The sequence below is a fragment of the Pleurodeles waltl genome, chromosome 2_1 (genome assembly GCF_031143425.1).
Source record: "Pleurodeles waltl isolate 20211129_DDA chromosome 2_1, aPleWal1.hap1.20221129, whole genome shotgun sequence".
Classification (NCBI taxonomy): domain Eukaryota; kingdom Metazoa; phylum Chordata; class Amphibia; order Caudata; family Salamandridae; genus Pleurodeles; species Pleurodeles waltl.
This window is the reverse complement of record NC_090438.1, coordinates 823,692,503-823,713,444: the sequence shown is the minus strand read 5'-3', so window position 1 is coordinate 823,713,444 and position 20,942 is coordinate 823,692,503. Positions and strand designations below refer to the sequence as shown.

The following is a 20,942-nucleotide window of genomic DNA, read 5'->3' as shown; positions in this document are numbered from 1 at the left end:
CGATCTCCAAGGCCCAAAAGTGTATTAATAAATATACCTGGATACATCATTTTGACTCGGAGTACCAATTTCATACCATAACCGAATCACAAATTGGAACCTTTACAACTTAAGTGGAGTTTCAACCTCTATTATTAGATGTACTTTGTTCCTTGGGGCACACTGGTCCACAGCTCCTTGCTGACAACCCACAATGAAGTAAACAAATGAGCATTCAAAGGAAGAGAAGTGGGCCAACACTAACCTCGCTCTTTGAAATGCTTTACAGATTTCACCTACTGGTATACTGCCCAGAAAAGTAATAGAAGCTCCTATCTTACACACAGAATGTTCTCAAGGAGGTGGGGGCAAAGCTTTTAGCTGTGGCGTAACGTCTCAATGCATTTATTTATCCATCTGGAAATGCCTGATTTAGTTATGGACTTTCCTTTGTGTGTGTTTTTTTTTGGGGGGGGGGGGGGGGGGGGGGGTGCAACAAAGTTGCTTAGTTTTACAAAACTCTTTAGTTCGTTCAAAGTAGTCCATTAAAGCACAAAGTACGCTGAAAGTGTGTCTGTTGTATGTTGATGGTAAACCCCAGTTGGGTGAGGTAGTGTAGTGTACAGAATGTGTTGTAGACACAACTGAAGGGTGCTGGCTTTGATGAGCCAGTCATCCAGATATGGAAAGACATGAATACGGTCTGTGCAGATGTACTGTGACTAATGGGTTAGTGACTGAGTGGGAGCACTTTGAATTGTAATGTGTTCCTGCTATTACAAACCTGAGGTATTTGCGGTGAGCTGGATAGACTGCAATGTGAAAATAAGTGTCCTTTAAGTCTAGTGCAGACAAAGTATCTGAAACAGAGATCACATCCTGAAGAGTTACCATATAGAAATGTTCAGATAAGATGTAATGATTTAATGGCCTGAGGTCCAATATAGGCCTGAGTGATCCATCCTTTTTGGGAATGAGAAAGTATAGGGAGTATACTTGCTCCTGAACCTTGCTGTTGAAGAGGGGCAGGACTACTTTCTGCAAGAGAGCCTGTACTTTCTGTTTGTGCAATGTTTATTATATGGAGAGTAAGTGTTTGCAAGGGGGAAGGTTTGGAGGTGTTTCTATGAGCTCTAGACAATAACCATGGTGGATATTGTCCCACACCCACTGGTCTGCTGCATGGTTTTCCAGGTGGGAAAGAATAGTTCTAGTAGTCTGACAGGTGTTGAGTGGTTGGGTGGAATGGGAAATTAGTCACCGTTTGGAAGAGGCGGGTGTGACAAGGGGCGGCACCGTTTCCACAGCACTTGCAATTATTACCTCTGTATGTGCCTCTGTAATATCTCTATGAAAAGGAGACCTGATGCTGCTGCCTAGAAGAAGCAGTCGAGGCATGTAATGGAGTTGACCTGTACTGTCTGTATGTAGGAAACCGAAAGGCACCATGAGGAGTGGGGGTTTGAAGCGCTCCCATTGATCTGGCAACCTCTCATTTTTCATTTGCTCTAATGTTTGATCCACTTGGGGGGACCAAACAAATGGTGGACAAAAGGCATGCTAAGGAGAGTTTGCTGTACTTCTTGCTTAAAGCATGATATACGTAGCCAAGCATGTCTATGCAACAATATGCTTGTGTTGATGCTTCTAGCAGCTGTGTCTGCCAAGTAAAGGGCACATCTGATAGAACGGTTTGAGTTAAGTTAACCGTTTGGCAAACTTTTTTTTTTAATACTCCTAAAAAAGAATTAGAAGGAGCTCCTCCATTTCCTCCCAGTCGGCCTCCTCGTACCTTGCCAGCAACCACTGGGTGAGGTGGGTAGGGGCTCCTGCCCCCAACTGGACTTTGTTGTGCCTCTGAACTCTGAGGGGGAGGGAGGTTTGTGTTACTTACCTCTGTGGTTTCCTGATACCCCCAGCTCCCCTCTACACAGTTTACTTACCTAGGTGGGGGTACCTTGTTCGCATTCCATTTTTTTTAGTATATGGTTTGTGCTCCCCCATGACCACTATTGGTTATTACTGTTTTCTAATCTTTTCTTTGCCTACTGCTGATTGCTAGTGTGTATATTACTTAACGCCTAAGGGTGGGTCACATGTCTAGTGATTTGTTCCAAAAATAAAGTACCTTTATTTTTGGACAACTGAGTGTTTTCCTTCATGTGTGTGTAAGTTCTGTGTGACTACAGTGGTACTGCATGAGCTTTGAAGGTCTCCTAGATAAGCCTGGGCTGCTCATCCACAGATACCTCTAGACAGCCTGGCTTCTAGACACTGCCTCCACTACACTAATAGGGGATACCTGGACCTGGTATAAGGTGTAAGTATTTTAGGTACCCACCACACACCAGGCCAGCTTCCTACATGCAACAAGTTGATCCACGCAGCTCAGGATGAGACGAGATCCACGCAGCAGGCAGTTGTTGCAGTTGGTGCCTGCAGTTGCAAGGGAATGCCTCCTTCACTCCAAGGGAGATTCCTTCTTCCTTCTTGTGCAGGCTGAAGATTTGCTGCCCTCAGAGGATGCACTGTCGAGAAAATGTTGCAGAAGCTGAAAAGAGCTGTGGAAACAATGTTGCAAGCAGAGTCTTTGCCGTGGATGAAGACTGTTCCTTCCTGGAGGGTCCCGTCGCGGTTCCAGTGGCTAGAAGTCAAAGTAAGGTTGCAGAGGAGTCCTGCTGGAATCTTGCAAGCTGAATCTGAGGACCCACCCAAGAGAGAACCCTAAATAGCCCTGAAAGGGGGATTGGCCACCTAGCCAGGGGACCACCTATCCAGAGGGGGCTCAGACATCACCTGCCTGGCCACTCAGATGCTCCCAGAGGTCCATGCCAACCTTTGATTTAAGATGGCAGAAACCAGGGACCCTCTGGAGGAGCTCTGGGCACTGCCCCTGGGGTGGTGATGACAGGGGAGTGGTCACTCCCCTTGCCATTGTCCAGTTTCGCACCAGAGCCGGGACTGGATCTCAAACCAGCATAGACTGGTTTATGCACAGAGGGCACCAAATGTGCTCTTCAAAGCACAACAGTGGCTTAGGCAGGCTACTCCTCAAGCCATTTAACACCTATTTCCAAAGAGATAGGGCGTTACCCACCCCCTTTGTTCTGTCTTACTGGACTTGAGCTGCACAAGCAGCAGGAGGGCAGAAACTTGTCTGAAGTGCGGCAGCAACTTGGGCTTCCTGGAAAACCCTAGAAGACTGGTAGGAGCAATGAGGAGGGTCCTCTAAGGAGCCCCCAGAGTGCATGGAATCATACTTCCAATACTGGCAACAGTATAGGGGTAGAATTCTGACATGTTCGATACCAAACATGCCTAGTTTCAGATTTTCCATTATGTAGCTGGACTTGGTTAGTGACCCAAGTCCAGTACACGCATAAAATGGCGTCCCCAAACTCTCGAAGTCCATGAAAATGGCACTGAGTTTGTGGGGACACCTCTGCTAGTGCACACAGGTACTTGCACCCTGCCCTCTGGGCCAGGAGGGCCTGCCATAGGGGTGAGTTACAGTGACCTATGGTGTAAAAAAGGGTGCATGCTCCCTTTCAGGCAGGCTGCAATGGCAGGCCTGCAGAACACTCTGCATGGGCTCCCCTTGAGTGACATGATACATGCTGCAGCCCAATGCCAGTGAGCACACTCAAACGCACTGACAGACAAAAAGTGGGAGTAACCATGCTAAAGCAAGGCTACTTTCACTGCGCTACAAGCCCGGGCACAGAATTTGGAAGTGCATTCCAGGAGGAACAACTTGAGAATTGTTGGGACACCACGATAGACAATATGGAGCGCTTCGTGGAACTATTGCAAGACCTGCCAGGCCGGAATTCCTTTTCACCGCTTTTGCGGTGGAAAAATGATTATACAGAAAGTAGATATAACCTTTGGGCTGGTGGGTCTGAATCAAGGCTGGACAATGGATGAGTATCTGCTTTGCCATAGGGTGCCCTTGGGGAAGTGTCCTCACACTACTAAGGGGGGGTGGGTGGGTGTGTGTGTGAGTGAGTGAGTGAGTGAGTGAGTGAGTGAGTGAGTGAGTGTGTGTGTGTGTGTGTGTGTGTAGGGAGACTTGGGGAAGAGAGAGCAGGGGTTCCTCACGCTGTTATAAGGAGCTGGAAAGACAACCAAGTTCTGTATTGGTGGTTGGGGGGGGGGGTCTGGGGTGTGCACAAACAGACGATGAGGACCACAAGTGTTTTTCAGTGTGGCACTTGTACCCCACCCCTCCCCCAAAAATAAACAAGTGTGTACCGCTAATTGTTTATTGTAGGAACAAGTGTTTGGACTGGGGAGGGAGGAGTTACTTCCCATGCCCAGGGCGGTACTGATATGGACGCCGAGAAGAGCTGGTGTTAAGATTCAGAAGGTGTCTCGACCCAGGTTGGAGGTATGCAGTGGTGGGCTACAGCAAAGATGATCTCTTAGTGCTATTAGTGGGTCTTTTTAGACCCAACTATGATGACCTGCAGTTTCACTACTCCTTGCATGCTAGTTAGGTGCAGTGGGTTTAAATTCCGCAGGTGTGTGTGGGTTGGGGGAATTTTTTTTGTTTTATTGAACAATGAGGGTACATCATCATGGCATAACAATTTAATGCATACAGTACATTCCTTGGCCTGGTCACTTAGGCTAGAGACTCCACTTCAATCCCATCAGTCACGGTGGCACTTGTATGGCCAAGACACTATACATATTGTCCCTAAGAGCCTGGCTTTCTACCCCTCCCCACTCCGGCCTTCATGGTGTGTCCACCAAGTCTGTGCCTCTGTAGGCCTTCCATGCCCTCCAGATCTTTTTCCACTTTCTAGTGCAGCCCCCTTCCTTTGTATATCAGCCATTCTGCCCTCTGGTACCAATCCAAATCCCCTTCCCATTCTGACAGTCTTGGAACCTCCTGTTTGCCCCAGGCCTTTGTGATATTTTGCTTTGCAATTCCCAAGGCTTGTTTCAACCAAATTCCTCGATACCTTGGCTACGGGACACCACGCCTGTATCCCTAAAAGTAGGCTAGGGCCATTTTAGACATACCTGTACAGGGGGGGGGTCTTGTGAATGTACGGCGATCTCTTGGGGTTGGCGGAATGGGCTATACGGATTATTCATCCCAGCACGACATAGATATACGGATAGATTTCTGCTTACTGTCGCAGGAGCTTTTCCTGCATGTGCAATGTTGTTAACCGTTACTGCATACTTACTCAGACCACTCCCCGGTGGTACTAAAGCTAAAGCTTGGGTTCTCGCATAGTGCCCCTTTCACTTGGCAGGTCCCTCCATTTTCCTCGCTCAATGCAGCCTTTAGAGAGGACTTGAGCCAAGCTACAGAATATTTTTTTTTGTACAAATATTGGAACAGTAGATATTTTCGCTACTGAATGGGAAAATTTCAAAAATTTATATCAGAGGTGTTACAATTGCTAAAAATGCTGGAGTACTATGCTCTATTCAAAATAGCTTGGCAAAGCCTGAGAAACAGCAGGCTGCATTGGAGCAGCTGCATAGGTAGACCAGAGACAAAAGATTGTTGAGCAACATTAAAGCAAAGACCGACGAATATCATGAGCAGGCACAGTGTGAAGTGGAAGATCTTGGGAAGTATGCAGTGGCATGCATATACGGGGAGGGCAAACGTCCAGGGGCTACATTTGTGGCCACAGTGCGCCCTTGCAGGGATGATGCTACTATCTTAGAGAAGCATTAAGAACAAGGGTACCTATTATACGACTCAGTCACAATAGCTCAGTGCTTTTGCAGATACTACTCAAATGTATTCATGGCTCAGCCCACCAGATGTGAAGCACAGATAAATGGTTACTTGGCTCACAGCAATGAAGTGGCTCAGGAATGAGCAAAGAGGTAGCTTGTTGTCCCTGCTGACCCCTGGAAAGATCCATGAGGCACTCAAGTACATGCCTTCAGGCAATGTGCTGGACACGGTGGGCCTCCTTGTCATGATCTTTGAGCCTGGAAAGCTGGCTGGGGCCTGCTCCTTTTATCAACTACTGTCCCTATTAAACGTTGTAAAGAAATGGCTCCCTGTTGCAGTTACCCCCCACTTTTTGCCTGATACTGATGCGGACTTGACTGAGAAGTGTGCTGGGACCCTGCTAACCAGGCCCCAGCACCAGTGTTCTTTCACCTAAAATGTACCATTGACTCCACAATTGGCACAACCCTGGCACCCAGGTAAGTCCCTTGTAACTGGTACCCCTGGTACCAAGGGCCCTGATGCCAGGGAAGGTCTCTAAGGGCTGCAGCATGTCTTATGCCACCCTAGGGACCCCTCACTCAGCACAGACACACTGCTTGCCAGCTTGTGTGTGCTGGTGGGGATAAAATGACTAAGTCGACATGGCACTCCCCTCAGGGTGCCATGCCAACCTCACACTGCCTGTGGCATAGGTAAGTCACCCCTCTAGCAGGCCTTACAGCCCTAAGGCAGGGTGCACTATACCACAGGTGAGGGCATGGGCGCATGGGCACTATGCCCCTACAGTGTCTAAACAAAACCTTAGACATTGTAAGTGCAGGGTAGCCATAAGAGTATATGGTCTGGGAGTCTGTCAAAAACGAACTCCACAGCTCCATAATGGCTACACTGAATACTGGGAAGTTTAGTATCAAACTTCTCAGAATAATAAACCCACACTGATGCCAGTGTTGGATTCATTAAAAAATGCACACAGAGGGCATCTTAGAGATGCCCCCTGTATTTTACCCAATTGTTCAGTGCAGGACTGACTGGACTCTGCCAGCCTGCTGCTGAGAGACGAGTTTCTGACCCCATGCGGTGAGAGCCTTTCTGCTCTCTGAGGACCGAAACAAAGCCTGCTCTGGGTGGAGGTGCTTCACACCTCCCCCCTGCAGGAACTGTAACATCTAGCAGTGAGCTTCAAAGGCTCAAGCTTTGTGTTACAATGCCCCAGGGCACTCCAGCTAGTGGAGATGCCCGCCCCCTGGACACAGCCCCCACTTTTGGCGGCAAGTCCAGGAGAGATAATGAGAAAAACAAGGAGTCACTGGCCAGTCAGGACAGCCCCTAAGGTGTCCTGAGCTGAGGTGAATGACTTTTAGAAATCCTCCATCTTGCAGATGGAGGATTCCCCCAATAGGGATAGGAATGTGACCCCCTCCCCTTGGGAGGAGGCACAAAGAGGGTGTACCCACCCTCAGGGCTAGTAGCCACTGGCTACTAACCCCCCAGACCTAAACACGCCCTTAAATTTAGTATTTAAGGGCTCCCCAGAACCTAGGAACTCCGATTCCTGCAACCTAAGAAGAAGAGGACTGCTGAGCTGAAAAACCCTGCTGAGAAGACGGAGACACCAACTGCTTTGGCCCCAGCTCTACCGGCCTGTCTCCCCCCTTCGGAAGAAAACTGCTCCAGCGACGCTTTCCCCAGGACCAGCGACCTCTGAATCCTCAGAGGACTGCCCTGCTCTAAAAGGACCAAGAAAATTCCGAGAACAGCGGCCCTGTTCACCCAAGAGTGCAACTTTGTTTCAAAGAAGCAACTTCAAGACAACTGCGTTTCCCGCCGGAAGCGTAAGACTTGCTACTCTACACCAGACGCCCCCGGCTCGACTTGTGGAGAAACAACACTTCAGGGAGGACTCCCCGACGACTACGAAACTGTGAGTAGCCAGAGTTGCCCCCCCCCCCCCCCCTGGAGCCCCCACAGCCACGCATGCAGAGGGAATCCCGAGGCTCCCCCTGACCGCGACTGCCTGACTCTCAGATCCCGACACCTGGAAAAGACCCTGCACCCGCAGCCCCCAGGACCTGAAGGATCGGAACTCAAGTGCAGGAGTGACCCCCAGGAGGCTCTCTCCCTTGCCCAGGTGGTGGCTACTCCGAGGAGCCCCCCCTCCCCCTTGCCTGCATCGCTGAAGAGACCCCTTGGTCTCCCATTGATTCCAATTGAAAACCCGACGTGTTTGCACACTGCACCCGGCCGCCCCCGTGCTGCTGAGGGTGTACTTTCTGTGCCTGCTTGTGTCACCCCCGGTGCCCTACAAAACCCCCCTGGTCTGCCCTCCGAAGACGCGGGTACTTACCTGCTGGCAGACTGGAACCGGGGCACCCCCTTCTCTATTGAAGCCTATGCGTTTTGGGCACCACTTTGAACTCTGCACCTGACCGGCCCTGAGCTGCTGGTGTGGTAACTTTGGGGTTGCTCTGAACCCCCAACGGTGGGCTACCTTGGACCCAAACTTGAACCCCGTAGGTGGTTTACCTACCTGCAAGAACTAACAATTACTTAACTCCCATAGGAACTGTGAAAATTGCACTGTCTAGTTTTAAAATAGCTATATGTGTTTTATTTGAAAAGTATACATGCTATTGTGATTATTCAAAGTTCCTAAAGTACTTACCTGCAATACCTTTCATGCAAAGTATTACATGTAGAATTTGAACCTGTGGTTCTTAAAATAAACTAAGAAAATATATTTTTCTATACAAAAACCTATTGGCCTGGAATTGTCTCTGAGTGTGTGTTCCTCATTTATTGCCTGTGTGTATGTACAACAAATGCTTAACAATACTCCTTTGATAAGCCTACTGCTCGACCACACTACCACAAAATAGAGCATTAGTACTATCTCTTTTTGCCACTATCTTACCTCTAAGGGGAACCCGTGGACTCTGTGCATACTATTCCTTACTTTGAAAAAGTGCATACAGAGCCAACTTCCTACAAACGTCGAAAGAGTTTTTTGCTAAAATTCGTGCCAATGCTCTGGCGTACTGTCTACCAGCAGTGGTTGGCCCGGACCAGACAGGGTTTGTACCAGGTCACTCCCTTAAGTATAATCTTCAAAGTTTTTTGGGGTGGTGCAGAGTCTCGACCCAGAGTTGCTGGTGATTTTTATGGATTATAGAGAAGGTCTCTGACTCTGTGGCCTGGAGCTTTTTGAGGGCTCCCCTGCGCCACATTGGTGTAGGCGAAGTATTCCTTCAGTTGGTAAATGTTCTTTACACACAGCCTAGGGCGCGAATATGTATCAATGGGATGATTTCTGAGTCTATTTTTCTAGGCAGGTGCACTCAGCAGGGCTGCCCGCTATCTCTTCTACTATATGCTTTGGAGGCGGAACACGTTGCATGCGCATTACGTGAAAATCACCAGCACCAGGGGCTCCTGTATCCTGGGCACAGGTTGATAACCTCTTTGGGAGGCACTCAGGGCTGCATATCAATTGGGATAAGTTTACTATCATGGCACTTACCCCTGCAATAACCCGGGTGATAGTGGAGTACCCTCTACAGTTGACCAGTGAACCCCTTTGTTATCTGGGGATTAAGGTACACGCCAACCCTGTAATTGTGGTGCAAAAGACTTATGGGGCAGCGGAGCAGAAGCTGACAGGAGTGCTGGATCAAGCTGCTGCTCTCGCTAGCTGGTCAGGTGACTTATGAAAATGATTGGGCTCCCCTGTCTTTTGTTCCTGTTTATAATATACCACTACTATTACCACGTACGTTCTGGGTCAAGCTAAGGATGGGGATGATTAGACTAGTTTGTGGTTTTCGCTGGGACGGGAACGGGGCGAGAGGCAAGCATTTAACTCCCTCGACAAACTATATAGGAGACTTCTTTGTGGAAGGGAAAATGAAAGATTGGGCCCAGACCAAGAAGCACACTGTAATGTCCACTGCCTTAATGAAGTTTCATTACTTTAGAAGCCGACAGGCCATGTGCAAATTGCTGGGCAACGACCTCCTGAGTTGCCTGCCTTGACATATTTGCTAAACGCTACTTCGCCTTCTGGCTTAGTAGCGCAACTCTTTATATACTTGCAGGAGAATCATACACCCGCCTTATCTGTGCTGCGGCTAGAATGGCAAAGGGAACTCCAAATCATTATAACAGATGCGCAGTGGCAATATTGATGTTTGCTCACGCAGTCAATTTCTCTCAAAGGCAGGCACCGATTGATCCACTTTAAATAAATCAATAGGGTGTATTAGACCCTGTCGCAACTCTCCAGACATGACCTACAAGACAATGCTAAATGCTGGAGATGTAAGGAGGATGGGGCAGGCTTTGCACACATAGCCTAGTACTGTCCAGGAATACATGCTTCAGGGTGGAGATATTTCTCACCCTGAGGACATCACAGGGGGTACCCCAAATAGGGATCCGCTGCTTGCTTTGTTAGGATATGATAAGATAGTGGCAGGAGTAGCTAGGAAGATAGTAGCTATGGGCTTATTGTTGGCAAGGTGCAGGATTGCTATCCAATGGGCCAGAGGTCCAGTTCCATAGCTTAAGTAGTGGCATTGTGATACGGTGTATTGTAGCATGTATTCTGATGTATATAGAGAGCTCCAGCCCAGTTGCTGAAAACCACCTGATATATGGGGGCCATATGGCCTATTTACATAGAGAGCACACTGCTGCTGATGACAGTCAGAGATCTGAAGGGATCAGAGAGGAGCAGTAGCCTTGGTGAGGAAGAACTGGCTGGGGAAAATGAGTCCAGTGGGTGAGATGAATGGGCACTATTACTGACTAATAATGTGCTATTGTCCATACGAGCAGGGACTGTTACATGTTGGCTAATGCATACCGGGTTTTCTGATGTTATAACAATTGCCATGTTTCTGGTGCTTTAATGGAGATTGACCGATGCTCCTGTACATGTGCGATGGAATGGGAAGTGGGATATCTGGGGCCTTTACATTGTATTTGTAATCACTTTCCTCTTTTTCTGCAGTTATTTTGTCTCATTGGCTCTCTGTGTCCTATGAATGTATACAATAGTTGTAACCTTAATAAAGTTAATAAAAGCTATAAAAATAAAATAAAAAAGAAGAATGCTGAAGAACACAAAGCATCCACTTACACAAGTCTTAACATGTTAACCACATGATCCTGGTAGATTAAAGCAGTGTAGTGAAATGGTTATCTACCTTTAGATGTAGTTTTTCAGCTTTAACAGTTTAAACAAATCTGGATTCTCATGCTGTTCATTATTCTGCCATTCAGTATTTGGGTCCAGAATAATTTAGTATTTTTTTTGTTGCTCAGCATAATCTGTTCCCATTTGGTGGTATATCCATCACCCTGTGACGTCAGACGTCAGCATTAGAAGCCCCTGTGCGTGATCACCATCTCCAGATTTTATTTTTCTCTTTTTGGTGACCTTATGTCCTTCTTGGCTTCCAGCTGATTTCAAACTCAATTCTTTAGAACCATTTTGATTTTATGTGATGCAACTCAATTCCCAGTGAAGTGGGTGAGTCACAAGTGAACCCAGAAAATACTTCAAACAGCTCCTACACCTAACTTTTGTTGTGTAGTGCAGATCTTTTCTGGATTCACATGTTGCACTGATTTTGTAGCGGTATCTCAGTTTATTTTTGGGCGCTAGGATGAAAAGAGCATCAACTTGCAAACAAATTCTTCAGTGCTCCATTTCATATGGGACTCCTGGCTGACTTTGATGGCCACACAGTAGTGTTTTGTCAATGTATGAATGGATGTCAGGTGGCAGTAACAATGTTGCTAACACAAAAGCTAGGGGTGCTCCTTTCTTCTATGTGGCAGACTCTAGGCCTTCTTTCTAGTTGCACATAGGTCTTTGTGTGACTAATCTTGATTGCCTGTACAATCCATTGTGAAATGGTGGCCTTCGTTACTGGTGAATCCCCGATTGTTTTTCAAAGGGATACAAAGAATTGGCTTCCTTTAATCACTTCCTTTGCCCTTTTTATGTAGTACATGACAGCACTACGTATTTCCAGAGTATGGAGAACTTTTTCTGCTTGTGTCTTAGGTTGTTGGAAGCTTCTAGCTTTTGTGAAGGCTACTATTGCAGCTAAGTGGACTTTTAGAGACGTGCAGTATAGAATTTCGTGTAACACGTATGTTAAGTACTGAATCACTTTAATATCCTGTACTCTGCTGTGAATTTCCTTTTCCCTGCACCACAGAAAACATCTTTCTATTTTGTTGTGTAACATTTTCGTGTGCTTGCTCTTCTAGCTTCCTTTAGGATGGCCAATGATCTATTTGTAAGATGCAGATGTCCAAAGTAGGTCTTCAAAGCCAGGCTGCCAGACTCTGGCTGATCGGCTCCAGTTGGTGAGCTCTGCCTTCCCCCCAAGAAGAGTAAATCGTGAGCAGCTGGTAGCAGTCTTAGGTTTAACTTGTGCCATTTTTACAAGGTTGGAGAACCATTTTTGTCTTGCGCTATGGAGTTACCAAGATTAGTATAATTTGAATGTTTTTGCGCTTATCACTAGCGGTACCAGGGGAATTGGAGGAAAAGCGTAGGAAAATTTCCTCAACCAGTCTTTTGACAGGGCATTTCCCAGGGAGCTGTGGAGTGGGTGCCTGGATCGGACTTTTTGGCATTGTATTTTCTGGTGATGCAAATGGGTCTATATCTGGTGTGCCCTACTCTTAATACCCTTTGTACTATCTATTGATTTAGTTCCCATTCTTGGGAGAAGGTTGCCAGTCTTATTAGTCTGCGCCACCTTAAATTATCTACATCCGGCAGGTGCATCGATATCAGTTATTTTATATCACTGGCCCCTCTTCAGATGCCCTAGACCAGATTGGATAGTGCACATGATCATGTCCCTCCTTATTGGAGATAAAACATTGTGTGTGTTGTCCGGTTTAGATTTGCACTGAATTTCCCCTTTCCCATCTTTGGAGGCCCTTACGGGCAGGTAGACGGCCTTTATTTCCAGAGTATGTTTTGGAGTGCCTCCCCTGCTTTTCATTCTATATGTACCCTCCATCCTGTGTGGGATACATGTGGTGACTGCCTCTGTTAGTAATGAGGAAACATTTCCTACAACCAACAGTGTTGGTTGCGTTCCATTATGTAATTTCTTCCTGTAACTCTTGGATTATAACCACTAGATCTACTGAATGCCCCGTTGCTTGTGACTAATGATTTGGGACCCATTCCTTAACTGTTCTCATGTAACCTTGCAGAAGGAATCTGTGAGAGGTAGGAGGCAATCATGCCAATCATTTTCCCCCCACTGTCCTGTCAGACTACCCTCTCTGGTAGCTGCCAGCTAGATCGGTTAGTGCTTGGCTCCTCTGATGGGGAAGGACGTTGCCTTCACTAAGTTGTTACTTCCTCCCAGAAAGATTATACTGCTGGTTCTGGTGAGGTGGTCTCCAGGTTTACCATAAACCCTAGTCTGTGTAGCTAGGTCTATAAGCATTCCGATACTTCATTTGCACTGGGAGCACGAACTTGCTTTTATCAGCCAGTCATCCAAGTAGGGACATATTTCTCTTTTTTCCCAGGTAAACTGCCACTATGTCTAGGCATCAAGTAAACACCCTGGGCGCTGATTCTATGCCAAAGGGGAAGAACCTTGAACAAATAGCGAACTCTACTTACAACAGAGCAGGATGTTTTGTGCGTATGGTTTAGAGGTATGTGCAATTAGACATCTTTTATGTAGAAGATAGTCTATCGTTGGCATATAAGGAGCACAGAATGTGAACATCTATTGCAGGCTGCGAGGACAGGCTTTACAGATGGCTTAGTGAAAGATTTAGCATTTTAAATTGAACCCTTTTATCAATAGGCAGTCAGTGAAGGTCCCAGAGTTTGGAAGAAATGAATAAGAGTCGAGGAAGACTAAGTAGAGTTCTAGCTGTCATATTTTGTATCAACTACATATTTCTGTAGAGATTACAAGGGAGACCAAAATATAAGGCATTAGAATAAGCCAGGTTCAATATGACCAATACATACACAGATGTTTTCCTTGCTGATGAAGGAAGTGCAAGATGTTTTGGGAGTGTTAATTCCGAGGCAGGAGGCAAGAAGCTGATGATCAAATATGACTCCAAGGTTTCTGATCATTCCGGTTGGAAAAGGGTCTTCGCCACCTTCAATAGGCCACCAGAGTCACTCCGTGTTTCTTTATAGAGAGAGATGCACAAAGCCGAGTGTCCAGACTGCCTTGTTTCTCTGACCTCCTCAAACTGCGTATGACGCTGATCTACATAAAGGTAATTCCATTTTGCACTTAGGATGCCATCTCAATGTTCCCGCTACTCTCCATCTCACCCGCTTCACCCCACTGATTCGACTTTGCTTGCCAGTTACGATTTTCAGGACTACCTGTAGATCTCTCCTAATTACGATTTGCTGGTGGTACGGCACCTTGAACCATATTTTGCTAACAGAACTGAACCTGAAGTAACTTGTGTGTACACCCAGGAAGGCTACTCATTACTTTATACTATTATTACACTCCTATACACCAAGTCTGCCCTGCCTGTATCCACCTCCCCTAAGGACATACAAACTATTTGGCTGATTTTCTAGAATTTCCGGTGTCATTTGTATTCCACGGTAAGACTTGGATACTACCATGCCTTGGATGCTACTTGTACCTACCAGTGCTCATCTCTGGGGCCTCGGGTGTTTCTCTTGCTCACAAACCTGTGGTATATTCTTTATTTTGGCATTTCTAGTACTTGATCTACACCTATGTGACTAAAAAATTCTTTCTCACACAAATGTTTGCTAGTTATTATAGCACTTGCTCTTCATATACCAGGTAGATAACACGATGGCAGTCACAGGTATACTTGATTTGCATTACGTCTTTCCATGCCTGACGATCTCATACATTTTCCTGACTTCAGTGACTATTTCATACTGAACCCCATGACAGAACCCCACTGCATTCTGGAAATTGTTTGTTAATGCCTATGTTACCTACATGCATACCTTGATGTTCACATACCAAAGCCATGTCCATCTATGATAATTTCGGATTAGGTTGATAAGGGTGTAATTTTGTCCTTTGAATCTTGGAACCCCGCCATATTCTGGGAATTGTATCCATTGCTCTCGTTTCTTATATACATACCAATGGCATGTCCATTTAAGGCGATTTCTGATTACGTGTATAACGATTTTATTTTTTCCTCCGACATACTTCACTGCTTGCACCCAGCTCTACTTACCAGGATATTATAATTTTAATTACTTTGGGCATTTTTCCAGTACCTATGCAATCAATTCGGATTTATCTGTCACTTCTAATCTACCTGTAATTTACTGTCCTTATTCTGTTTGGGCTTTCTATAATTGGACTGCAACTACCTTCACCCTCGCCCACTTAGAAGTAAACTTAGTCTGAGAATTAAGTTTCAAACAACCATGATGAAACAGATTTTAAACACTGTTTGAACCTAGTTTGAAAAGCAATTCTCCTCTGTTAATGAGACAACCAATTAAGTGATGTCAGCAGAGGACAACACTTCAAACCCAAAACCACAAATATCAAATGCCAGGGGAATCATCTATATATTAGAGTTTAGGGCTCAAATAAAATTCTTGTGGCACTCGGCAACTCGGAGGTAGTGCGCTCAAGGAGAAAGGTGAAGTATAGATAACCTGAGATCTATTTGCAAGGATATTTGTGATCCAGGCGAAGGCCATTTCCTTAACACCTATCCCCGCAGTTCTTTGTCGAAGTATGGGGTGAAATATGGTGTTAAATGCTGCAGTCCAGAATAACGAGGGCAGCTGAACTCCCATTGTCCAATCTGCTTTTCAGGAGTTCCGACATAGTGAGGAGAATAAACTGTTAGGAACTGCACAAAAACCGAAGAGTAGCATTGAAAGAAAAAGGTTACTTACCCAGTAAACATCTTTTTGTGGCATGCAGTGCTGTAGAGTCCCATGCTGTGCATACTCTTGCCATCTAGAGTTGAGTGTGGAGTGGTCCAAGTTGTTTTTCTTCGAAGAAGTCTTTCAAGTCACAGGACTGAGTGAGGACGCCTCTCGGAGATATTGTACATAGGCATCAACTTATTTCTTAGATTCTTTTCCCGCAGGCGAGTGAGAAAGAAGCGTAAGGAAGAAAAGCATAAAGAGATGTCCATGCAAAATGTAAATACACAAGTACAAATATATTGTAACTGCAAAGGTCACAGATGTCCCGGGAGGAAGGAGGGAAAACAACAAGTGATGGACGGAATGCTGAACATTGTCAAACATTCACCCCCAGTACAGTGATCTGGGCCTAAATCCATCGTTTTTTTGCTTCCCATGCCATTCCAGTTTGGACCCAGCCATATGCAAATCAGTCTTGACCCTGTTCCCCATGGGAACAGTCCAGCCCGAACTGCTAGGCCAGGTCTTCCCTGGACTGGAAACAAGCATCCTGGGACCGGTTTCAGGGTTTCACCCCTCATCAGCCAGGCTAGCTTGAATCCAGTGGCTTTCACTGCCTTATTGTCCATTACTTGCTGGAGTGTTTAAATCACGGCGGTGCCTAACAGGTGCTCTCCTGAGAAAGGGGTTTTAATGATGTTGACTTGCACCTCATGCTTGAAGCCAAACATCTGTAACCAGGTTTTCTCTATGACCAAGTGTCTGCTTTCAGTATCTGCGGCGTTCAGTGCAGACTTCAGGCAGGTGTTTGCAATTGTTTTCGCTTCTAAGACAAGCCCACTTTCCTGGTATTGCTTGGGAGGTGTTTCATTAGTTCTCAAAGTACTCCTATTGTTGGTGGGCATAACGGGTTAGCTGAACATTGGAGTTTGCCATCTCCACTGAAATGCTACATCTCTTTGAACCTTTTAATTCACCATCTCGACCCTCTTGCTCTCATTCTCCAGAGGTGACCATTGGATGAGCTGCTTTCCTTGCAGTGCCACAATATTGGAATCTTCCAATGCATTACCCCAGATGAATAAGAAGTTCTTAGGTAAGTGTTTATATTTTTTCTCCACCCTTGGAGTCACATTTGCAGCATGCTGGTTCTTTGAATACCTCCCTTTATCTGGAATGCTTGGCAGCACAGGGAGACACTGGCTTCTGCCAACGGAGGGAGGGTCTCTAGCAGAAAAGCATATGCTTTTTCTTACTCAAGCTGCTCTCCATATTTACCTGTGGCCCTCTTGACCACCGCATTATACATGCCAGTGTCCTCCTGTGGGGATGATCTAAACAGATATGATTCAACTCCCTCACCTTGCGAGACTGTTGAGATCCTGCCACTGGTCATCAGTGCTTTGGCCATCCTGTAACATCCATTTGCCCTCCAGTTCTTCCTGCTCTTCTCTATGGGGCTCAGATGTAAGGGGTGATCTGCACTCACCCAGTTCTTCCCCCTAGTCGTTTTCTTTCCAGAAGATTCAAAATTCCTTGCGGAAGTGAATAGAAATCCCTCTTCTAAATAACTGGCATCATTTCGATCTCAAGGCACCTCTTCCTTCACTCAATTTAGAGGGCCCTTTCTTTGACGGTCTTTTCTTTGTGGTCAGGGCATCTAGGTCATTCGCCTTTGTCCTCTTGTGTTACTGACTGCCTTTCAATGAGGTGTTAGAGGGATATACTCTACTGGGGTCCTTGCTTTGGGCCCCAGGATTTAATTTTGCTTTGACTCGGTCAACAAATGTTTCAGCACCAAGGCAGTCGTGTAAGGCTTTGAGTTTGAAGAATTGCCGCAGTTCAACTAGGTTTTTTGGGAATGTTTGTATTATCCCTCCTTAATCTTTGTCGGTGATACATTCCCTCCCCCCGGTGTCAGATCCTTCTACCCGTGCCACCTCTGGATTCAACTTTCTTAGTAGTTTCAAAGCCTGCTTTCCCTCAGAGGATTCAGCACTCTTTTGTAGCTGCATTGTAGCAGTGGGCTTGCATCTGCTTCTCTCAAATTGAGTATTTTGTTTGAATTTAGAATATGCCTTGCTGCCTCAGTGCTGTGGGTCCCTTGGTAAGCAGAGTTTCAGATCCCATGGTGGTCCCTTTGGGTGACCTTATGGTAGCACTGGGGGCAGAATCAAAAAGGCGTGTTTTCTATCTCCTTAGACAACACCCCCCCCCCCCACTCCCTGCCCATGCATTCTCAGGCCACAGGCCACTGCCCTCATGGGGCACTTACTTTTTCCTTTCACCTATTTGGATGATTTCTGTAGATTTTCCACTGTGATTTGTTCAATAATCAATCATATGTCCAACTTTTTCGGTATCCAGAGCCTCAGCTATTGCTTCCAGACCCAACAGCGTAAAGAATAATCTGAAAATGGTGACAAGGCACAGTGGCTTCCGGTTCACACGTCTGACATCACAGGGAGACTGACATACCACCAAATGGGAACAGATGACACGCAGCACAAAAAGCCAAACAAAGTAATCTGAATTCAACCACTATACAGCAAAATAATGTACAGGAAAAAAAAAAACTTGTGCTGCATAACAAATCTTACTACCTTTGTGTCTTTTGAGCACTGTAAATCCTTCACACAAAAGAGACTCCTTCACAAGCAGTAGCCATTGCTAATTTAGATGTTTAGTGCAGGGATTAAATGATTACTCAAAAAGACGAAAAAGCTTAAATGGCTGTATGGTTTACATTAACAATTTATGCAGGTAAAGTAAGCGCTCATTCATGATGCTTACTATCAGAACAGCTCAGGCAGCTCTGAAACAGGTCTATGTAACAGTTTTGTAAAGTTCTTAAGAGAAGCATGCTCATACCACAGGGTGTGGACATACATACGGTCTACATAGCTCCATACCTCAGCTGGGTCAGGCACTTCAAGTTTGGTTTCTGGAGGAGCTTTGACAACAATGATGGTTTGGTCCTTAATGCCACCCATTCTCCGGATGTCTTGATAAGTGACATAAGCTAATGTAAAGGGCAGTTAAGGAACCAACCACACAAAATGAAGAAAATTGGTTTTATATTATTTACAGAAAAGGGAGAATAATTTATAACCCCAAAGTTAGTAAATTAAATATACTAATTGTGTTTGATCAAAACCCAATATATAAGATTAGTGTGTTCGGTCAGAAATGTTAATCAAGTCTTGTTGACTACAGCAATGCAACTCTCTCCAAAAACATAATTCTTATGCAAGTTTGAGGTTCACCTCTGCTACTTCTATAGCAAACCTTAGTCGACAACTTAAGAGTCACCAAGTAATGTATGCAAGAAAACACCTAGTCAGTCCTTATGCCACTATTTATCTTATTAAATGCGGAAAAAGTAAATTTGTCAGATAAGCAAGAGGGCCACAACAGAGGGCATTTTATATCTAATTTACACAGTCAGCATTAAGCACAGTGAATTTGGGATGCTTACCTACAAATGCCCCAAAAGCAGCAGCATGGGTCTAATATGCTACTGAGCTTCCAAATATTACAAGCACTGCTATCAAATGGCATTATTTGGAAATGAAGCAAACCATGAAAAACACAATGACCACAAACCTAAAATTAAGAAATGCCATAATTAAGAAAGGCACTCTACCGGACAGTTCCTCAATGGCAGCTCTATATGCACAATTTCCTCTACATGAAATCAGCCAGCCTGCAAAATGGAGAAGTAGGCATACGTTTACTAAATACAGCTTGGATAAGGATTCAACAGCAGATTCTTTGGTGGGACAAGCAGTTCTGTGCAACCTCTTTTGGTGAGGTAAGTCTGCTTCTTAATGTACTATGGACTGCCAGCCATTTCATTTTAAACCTGAAGAAGAAACAAGTTATGTAACTGTAGCCTCAGTTCTCCAGTTTTATCTTTCATAGATTTACATGAGACCAACTCTTCAGCTTTGAAAATCTGAGCTTTAGTTGCCAATTGGAGAAATGAGTGTGAAGTGCACTCACCTCAATGACTGAAGTTAAGGTGCTTTTAAATTAGGCAAATGTTATATTAAACATAGTTATAAAACTAAATGTGTTACTAAAAAAAAAGCAGATGGTAGAAAAACAGTTCTTCAACTATTGGGAGACAGGGGGAATACAAACAAAATAAAGACAAGCCCCAGGTACTTTCACTAAAGTACTGATCACTAATATCGAAGCCCAAGGTACTGTAAGGTACCAATGACTCGAACGATTTTCAATATCAAATAACTTCATGCCCCGAGGCTGCATGCTCTAAATCTATCCTCATGAATTCATATTTGAATAAGTGGTTATTAATTTAATCCTGGTATCAAAATATTTGTTAATTCATGGTTTCACCAACTAGAGAAGCAGTGGGTGAGGTGAAATAGCATTAGGTTCTTTAGCAGGTGGCATTAAATGCTCCTCATTTCCGCTGTACATTTCTGTGCAATACATCTGGCCACTCCTTTGTTCTGTATAAATGCTTAAATTTAAAAGCACCCTTAACACTTATTTTAGTATATTATATTGGGGCAAAAACTAGAAGCAATGAAACTTAAAAATTAATCACTTTTGCATCCAATTCCCAATTGGAAACTAAAATGAATGCTGCTGAGAAGGAAATTCTAAGTTACTTACCTGTAACTATACTTCTTCAATATTGGAATCTTTCATAGATTCACAAGCTTGAATCATTCCCAGTCGTCGAGATGGGAGTCCCCAGTACCTTAGAAAAGACAATGTCCCCAAAGAAATAAAAGCAATAACTTAGAACTCTACTTTTCAGTAATCTATCCACGGTCCTTATGTAAAAAAGGACCAAACTTGAGGCTTAACCAATCAGATTACCCCAACCTCTAGAACCCTCCTGAGAGAGGCTCCAATACATCAGATTTTCTAAGCACTAGTGCGTATCCTAAAAGTTGATTGAGAAACTAACAAAGGTAAGCTTCCCCCGGGAGGTGGGTGGGTCGCATGTGAATCTATGAAAGATTCCAATACTGGAGAACTATAGTTACAGGTAATTAACTTATTTCCTTACTCCAGTATTGAAACTTTCATAGATTCACATGCTTGAATCAGACTATAAAGCAGTATTTACAGAACACTGCATGGACAATACATAGTTTGAATTAGTGACAGATAGATATCTTAACTGTCAAGACATGATAGTATTCTAACCTGTAAAGATGCTTTTACTTATGAGCATACATATTTATGTCCGACAATAACTATATCTACATACAAAGCACAGCCATTAAGCCACGCAATGTGCATACCAGAAAAGAATGGAGAGAGGTAAAATTAGCTCAGTTACTGGAACAGATGTCG

At 44.9% G+C, this 20,942-nt stretch overlaps 1 protein-coding gene across 1 annotated transcript in view; it reads right to left on the bottom strand.

Moving 5' to 3' along the window:
* The window catches only part of E2F3 (E2F transcription factor 3), a 147,325-nt gene that overhangs the window by 28,077 nt on the left and 98,306 nt on the right, over positions 1-20,942 (bottom strand). The window contains exon 5 of the mRNA XM_069218766.1: positions 18,515-18,629. Coding sequence (XP_069074867.1) covers positions 18,515-18,629 — 115 coding nt within the window. The remainder of the gene's footprint in view (positions 1-18,514; positions 18,630-20,942) is intronic.